Source organism: Struthio camelus, chromosome 1, assembly GCF_040807025.1.
Source record: "Struthio camelus isolate bStrCam1 chromosome 1, bStrCam1.hap1, whole genome shotgun sequence".
In the NCBI taxonomy this organism is placed as follows: domain Eukaryota; kingdom Metazoa; phylum Chordata; class Aves; order Struthioniformes; family Struthionidae; genus Struthio; species Struthio camelus.
Genome location: NC_090942.1, coordinates 151291940 through 151298811, shown reverse-complemented (window position 1 = coordinate 151298811; position 6872 = coordinate 151291940). Strand labels below are relative to the sequence as shown.

Sequence of the window (6872 nt, the reverse complement as noted above, 5' to 3'; positions counted from 1 at the left end):
ATTCCAAAGCCCAGAGGGTGGGTACCCTTTCGTATGTATAAAACTCATCAAGTGCCCTGTCTTACATGAAGGCCGACTGAAGACAGGTGAGTCTGAATTCCCTTGTAGAACATCCATTTAGAGGCAGAATCCTTAATTTTGCTTTGGTTTAGCATTTGTTAATTTTGTGATTGTCATGCTGCTTTTTACTTAAGGCTAAAGCCGGTGATGATTTTTATGATGGGAGGAAAAAAAAGGTTGATAACTTAGAAGTTTATAACAGGGCAATTTTCTGTGTGCGGAAACAGCCACAAACTGTAGCTTTCAGTGGGGCCTCATATGGATTTGCCGTTAAATTAATAGGTATTGGGTCAAGCCATATTGATCCAGTCTTGCAGACACTCATTATTAGTGTTAGAGCTCAAACTGAGCTGCTATGTGAGCCCACCTCAGGAAGTGAGCGTTTATTGGGCTGAATAAACTCTCTGAGGACAAATAACATCAATGAACTGCTCGTGTTTGTGTGTCCCCGAAGCTTGATTTACAGCGGAAATGCCTCTTAGACTAGAGAAAAGGTCAGGCATTATTAAAATCAATAAGACATTTTCAAGTGATAACAACATTGCATGATGGCTTTCAAGCCTCATGACATGTCCTGTATTTGAAAACCTACTGAGGAAAAAACATCTTTAAGCCAAAAAAAAAAATGCTCAGTTCAAATGCACTCACAAGCAATTTAGGTGCAATTGATGGGTTTTTTTTTTTTCCCAGCTGATAGCTATTATCTGATAATATTTTGGAATTTTATTAATAAGCATAACTGATGCATGTATTACTAGAGTGATTATCTGCCATTATCAAACACAGGAATTAATGCAGAAGTATTATTTCACCAGCAAAAACTTGAAATTGCCTTGCAGGCTCTTAGCAAAGAATTAAGCGCAGTATCACTTGATTCTTGAAAGCGTGCTTTTCCAAAACCAAAGGAAAAAAATTGCCTTTTGAACAAGAAAACAAAGGATCTCTGCTCTCTGCAGTACATCAGACTTCAAACACCTGCATATTTAAATATGTCACTGGGCTGTACTGCACTTTCTCATTGTAAAGACAGGCAAAAGGTGTTCAAGAAGGGTCGCGTGGATGAGGGATATGAAGTGGCAGGGGCTAAAAAATCCCTCCCCGCCCAGCTGCTGACAGGGATCTCCGTGGGCTCAGCACTTCCCCCTCGATGCCGAGGTGGAGGGGCAAGCAAGACTGGGAAGCTGTTCAGCTGCAGCAGGGGATGGCATCACCCAAAAAAAAAAGGCAGATGAGTCTCCCTTCGCTTGCTTCTCCTCCCAGCACCACTATTTGAAGCCATCTGCTGCTGGGAGACCCCAGGGCAGCGCGTCCCAGGGCTGGGGACCCTGGGGGTTGGGGGGCAAAGGGGGGGTCCTGGCTTTGCCTAATGCCATTGCTGCCCGGTGCCTTGGGGCACAAGCTCTTTTTGGCATGCAAGTGTTGCTACCGTACTGTTGGAAACCTCACTGATTTCTTCATGTTTTCTCCACTGGTTCTTCATATTGTGTCACTGATTTCTTCATGTTTTGCCAGCAGATGTGTTTTCAGGTTTCCTGGGGCTCCTGAGGAAAACAGTCGCCATGGGCCATGCACTACTCCTGCTCAGCCTCACTGCCCTTATCGGTGAGCTGAGGCCTCGACTGGGTTGCGTTTCATGCCAAAACCATCCCCCTGAGTGAACTCACAGAGGGACCATGGGAAGGAGGAGTGCGGTGAGGTCCCCTTTCTGCACTGCACTGTAAAACCATGCGTGGTTAAATGTCCTCAGTTTTCACAGGAGGTTGCTTGCCTCCCACCTGCATCCTTCAAACCAACAAATGTGCAGTATGGGCCCGGCACCAAGCTGGAGTGACAGGCATATCTCATCCTGATTTTCCCAGCTAACCTTATTTGATCCCTCCGCCTACTCAGAAACCATCTCGCAAATGTCATCGGCTGTTTGATGGAGTCTATTAATTCCTCAATTGTTGAGCAAACGATGTAATTTGCCTAGGCCAAGGCAAACACTCACTTGAATAAATTCCTCACTGAGTTACGGTGGGACATAGGAGATGTTCCCAGCCGGGGCTGCTTGGTACCATCAGCCATCATCTGCGGTGGGGGGCCCAGATGTCGAAGGGCATCCAGTGGAAAGAGTTCTCTGAAATAAATGCAGAGGCTGTGGGTCCCTTCCCCCAAACCAGCCTAACGGGGCCCATCTCCATCTGTACAAGTCATCATTAGATTCATTCCCTTCAGCCTATTAGATGAGAAAAGGGCAAATTTCTCACTGATCTCATTGATAATGTTCCTGATGGAGAGCAGTGACAATAACATAAACACGGTGAACATAGGGTTATTTGTCTTACTGCTCTGGATGCAACCTTCGTGCTTAAATTTTATTCAGTTGCAGCAGGCTGTACGATATTGCTCTGAGATCTTATGTTTTCAAACACCTCCATTTAATTTTTCAGCTCCATCTGTGGGTTACAGTTGCTATGGCGATATAAGTACTCTTCAAGCCCCTGCGATTTCCTGTACAGCCGTAAGAGCCCCTGACTGCGGTAGGTATAATTCCTTGATTGATTTGCCATATGTCAGCGTACAAATCTATTTGTACGTGACAGAGGGATACTTCACCTTCCGCTGTTGCCAAGCGAAAGGTGGTACAGCTAGTCAATCAACCAAAAAAAAAGGAACAAAGCAAACCCAGCCTACGCGGTTGGCGCTGCTAACCCTTCAAGTCTGGTGGGAAGCGGGAGGACCCCCTTACGGTCTGACAGTCAGGATCACCAGCTTCTAAGCAAGGGGAAATGGCGCAGCCCCTTTTCAGTCAAAACAGCTTCTTCATCAGCCAAGGCTTTAGTATCAACGTCTTCACAAAATCCCAGGGCTTCTCAGCTGCAAGGGGAAGTCACCCAGAAGCAGGTCCTGAATGCTGGCATGTTTGGCTGTGACCAGCCAAAGACACATTTGATAGGCCCTAATCAAAGGACAAAGGTCCTAGGTTTGTAGTCATCCTGTTGGGGTTTTTGTAGCTCCTTCCCATTTTCTGCTGTGTTGTGGGGATGCTAAATTCTGCAGCCAAGAGTTTTTTTTTTTTTTCAAATTCTCCCCTTTTGGGGAAAAACAGAACGTGTGGCAGAAGTAAAAATAAGTGCCAGCACTATACTGTGGAGTGCAGAAAGAAAGCTGTCCTTTGCCATGGGTACAACCCTGACTTAGCTGAAAGTCGGTGGCCTCAGGCGAGATGGCAGCCAGGGCGGACAGCCTTCTTTACAGCTACTTCACATGGTCTCCACTCAGGTGACTTTCACTCTGGATTTTCTTTCCATTATTTCTTTTCCACCATTTGAATACAGTATGGGATCACCAGTTACTCAGAAGAGGCCCTTAGGGAGCGTAAAGCAGGAAACAGCAATAGCCGGGAGCGGGGTGCTCGCCCCCAGAGTCCTTAAGAGTTGAGCAGCCCCGCATAGCCTGACGGTTGGGGGCAACGGCAGGAGGGAGCTCAGCCTGGTGCAAGCACCGATCCCAAAGAAGCGGCCATGAGGAGGATGCTGCCCATTATCCTGCTCAGATTAGGCAGACAAAATGCGCTGCCTATTCTCCCTTTACAGTACCAATCATATGCAGTATCCTATGCCTATTTTCTGCCTTATGTTATTGCTTTGTGTCACTAAACCGCAGACTACTTCAGGTTTCTACTTCAGGGAGAGCTGACCATCTCTTTAGATCTCGCTGACTGCACTGCCCAGACCTCCAGGGACGATAACTGGGGGATTCAGCACAGATCTTATATGTAGGCACCTCCATGGCAGACACCTGAGAGTGGTGTCCAGCAATGAATCTGAATCTACTCGTTTGTTTACAGTTTGCTGGTTATTAGTGATGCCTCTCATTTTTCAAATACAATTCAAAATTTTACTTTTCCAAATCCAGAACAATGTTTCCAGCAGTGCAGCAGCAAAACTGGACGATGACTGCACAGCCCAACCTCCTCAGACAGCGGCAGCTGGTGGGTGACCAAAGCTGCCTTCTTCACCTTGTCACCAGTTCAGAGATAAACGCAGGGTGCTGGCGCTGCAGCTCAACAATTTTGTTCTGAAGTCAATAGGGCTGTGTCTGCTCCTCAAACATCAGGCTATGCCTGACACTGTGCAGCTGCATTTTTTTCAGAACTAGCATTACACCTTTGATATACCCTTTCAACCGGAAAGTGAAGGTTTCAAAAGTGCGGGTGTGTAAGTTTGCTTTTTCTTATGCTACAGGAATGGATGCAGCAAGGAAGACTGTTGAGACGGACATCGTACGTCTGAGGAAATATGAGATTCCTATTAAAAGAGTAGCCAGAAAGCTGTGCTTAGACCCGGCGCTCATCGCTGCTATCATCTCACAGGAGAGCCGTGTTGGCCTTCTCTTAAACAATGGCTGGGACCAGGGAAGACGCAAGTTTGGCTTGATGCAGGTACAGCAGAAAGATAAGGAAAATTAAAAATCATGGCTACCAAAGCAGTATATGTACTATATATTTTTGGGCTTTAGCTTAGCAAATGACTGTCTGATACTCAAGATGCCACTTAAATGCATTCCCTTGCAAGACTACATCAAAGTTTTGGCTTAAACGTTATCCTGAATAAGGTCACCTACTTGAATCATGGCCTAGGAATATGAAAAACTGGGGGAAGCTGTAGTGGTGTTTGTGTTTGGATGGAAACTGATGTTCTTATTTGACTTTCCTAGATTGATGGACAGCATGATAGCCTCTTTGGAACCTGGGATAGTGAAGAACACATAAATCAGTGTTCAGCCATCCTCGTTGCTGCAATTAATGAAGTTCGGGCAAGACATCCTAGCTGGACCTGGGAACAGCAGCTGAGAGGTACAATATCTGCTATATATTAGAAAGGGACACTCTCAAGATTAGATGCAGAAACAGAAAGGAAAGTCGCATTAGCTGCACCGTCAAGATGTTAATAGCTGGGATTCTTAAATCGGAAAAATTGAACAGCCCTCTCTTATTTTCCCCTGTCAGTACTTTGGTTTGTGATTCACATTTGCACACTGAGGCATTTTCATACCAATATAGGTTCAGTTTTATTTCCTGCACATTAGTTAGTATTTTTCTTTTTTCCTAAACTGTGTATCCTTTCTAAATATCATGAGAAGGTTTCTAAAAACATTTAATTAACGTAAGGGGATGATTTGTTGTTTATATTATAATATGGTAGAGACTGCTAAGTGATGGGAGCCCTCTGCATTTGTTGGTGTCATTTTTAAAGGAAAACAGCATCAGCCTGGCAGATTTTACAGCATTTTTTACAAAAAAAAATCCAGATTTTTCTAGCTTAAAAGAAACAACCGGATTCAGCAACTGGATGCAGCCTCCCAGCTAAAAGCGCTGTCCACAGGGTTCTCTTGTTTCTACCCGCATTCAGAAACTTTATGGGGACATAAGCTACACGACAGCTTTTCTGCAAAAGCAACCAGCGGGAAATGAGCCCAGCCTGGGAGCTGAATACACTGCCATGACACAGAGACCCGGCCTGAAGGGAAGGGCAGAGCTCTGTGCCTTATAGCCTGGCACATCTCCACCCACTTCCGGCCTGGGAGGAAGGTCAGATAGAGCCTCAGCAGGTGTCCACTTGAATTCAGCAACAAAAGTCCACGGAGTGCCACTAATATGGAGTGCCTAGACCACAGCTGATGAATGGCCTGAGCCAGGGCCTCTTTAAAGGAAAGGCATGCCATTTTGCTCAATGGACAAGGACAAGTCTCAAGTTATCCACTTGTCTCTTTGTCCCACAAGGGAAAGGGTTATTAAATGCATAAATGAGGTAAAAACAAACACCCAAACCACCATGAAAAGTAGGAATTAAGGCACTGCAACAACACAGGATTGTCGTGGCAGGCTACTAAATTGTGTCGAGAAGGCTTAGGATCCACATTTGCTTGCAATTCATATTATGTGCATGTTATTGGTTCATACAATGTTATTTTTTGCTGTCCCATCCTTGCTTTGCCGCTGCATTTTCTGGGCCCAGCAAGCCATTCCCATCTACATTCGGAGAGAAATCATGGGTTCTTTCACAACAGAAATAAGGATTCTGCAAATGAAGACACTTTTCCACAATAAAGACAAAATTAGCAATTTACCAAGCAGTTGTATAGGTTCAATGAGATGCACTGCTCTTTTAGCTAGGAATGTCTATGTTTAAATCTATATTATTTATTTATAAGCCAAAAATACTAACAACTCCTTTTCATTTCTTCCAGGGGGAATCTGTGCCTATCGCTCAAGGATTGGCAATTTCCAGGTGTATGATGAAGACCCATGCAGTAGAGACAACTACTATGTCAATAACGTTATTAGGCGAGCCCAGTACTTTAAGAGGCATGGGTTCTAGCTCATAAATTAACCCTGTCACAGAGCTTTTTCTTTACAGATGGACTAGTCTTCTCACAACTTTGAGAAAGACAGGGAAACATCTGAGGGAAATTATTACTTCATAGACTAACCAAATAGTGATTGTAGCATCAAAACCAGTTCCTCCAGGGGTTCCTAGCAGGCATGTGCTGATGGCACCAGTAAAGGATTAGCTGCAGCTGCCCAGTGACCCCCATGTCCTCAGCTGCTCCCATTTACCTGGCAGAGGGAGCAGGCCATTGCCAAGGGGCGAGCTTAGCAGTGCCTGCCAGAGGGTATCAAGGATGGCCAGGGAGCAAAAGCCATGAGTTCAGGGCCTTTAGGAGGAAGATGGGAACAGGCTGGTCATGTTTAAATGTTGGATCAGGAAGTCATCAATCACCTTCTCCCATTCAGAGCTGAATTTGGAGCCATTCTTGCCTCCTGC

General features: G+C 45.2%; 1 protein-coding gene across 1 annotated transcript; it reads left to right on the top strand.

The window, feature by feature from the left end:
• Positions 1 to 1619: 1619 nt before the first annotated feature.
• On the top strand, positions 1620 to 6425 carry LOC104138658 (lysozyme g). The gene is made up of 5 exons (XM_009666344.2): positions 1620 to 1662; positions 2493 to 2582; positions 4290 to 4486; positions 4762 to 4900; positions 6295 to 6425. The coding sequence occupies exons 1-5, from the start codon at positions 1620 to 1622 to the stop codon at positions 6423 to 6425; spliced, it is 600 nt and encodes a 199-aa protein (XP_009664639.2).
• The last annotated feature ends 447 nt before the right edge of the window (positions 6426 to 6872 follow it).

Coding starts and splice junctions, on each gene's coding strand:
- LOC104138658 (XM_009666344.2), top strand. CDS start 1,620: ATGGGCCATGCACTACTCCTGCTCAGCCTCACTGCCCTTATCG. Junction 2,583..4,289: donor CGTAAGAGCCCCTGACTGCG/GTAGGTATAATT, acceptor CTTATGCTACAG/GAATGGATGCAGCAAGGAAG. Junction 4,487..4,761: donor GCAAGTTTGGCTTGATGCAG/GTACAGCAGAAA, acceptor TGACTTTCCTAG/ATTGATGGACAGCATGATAG.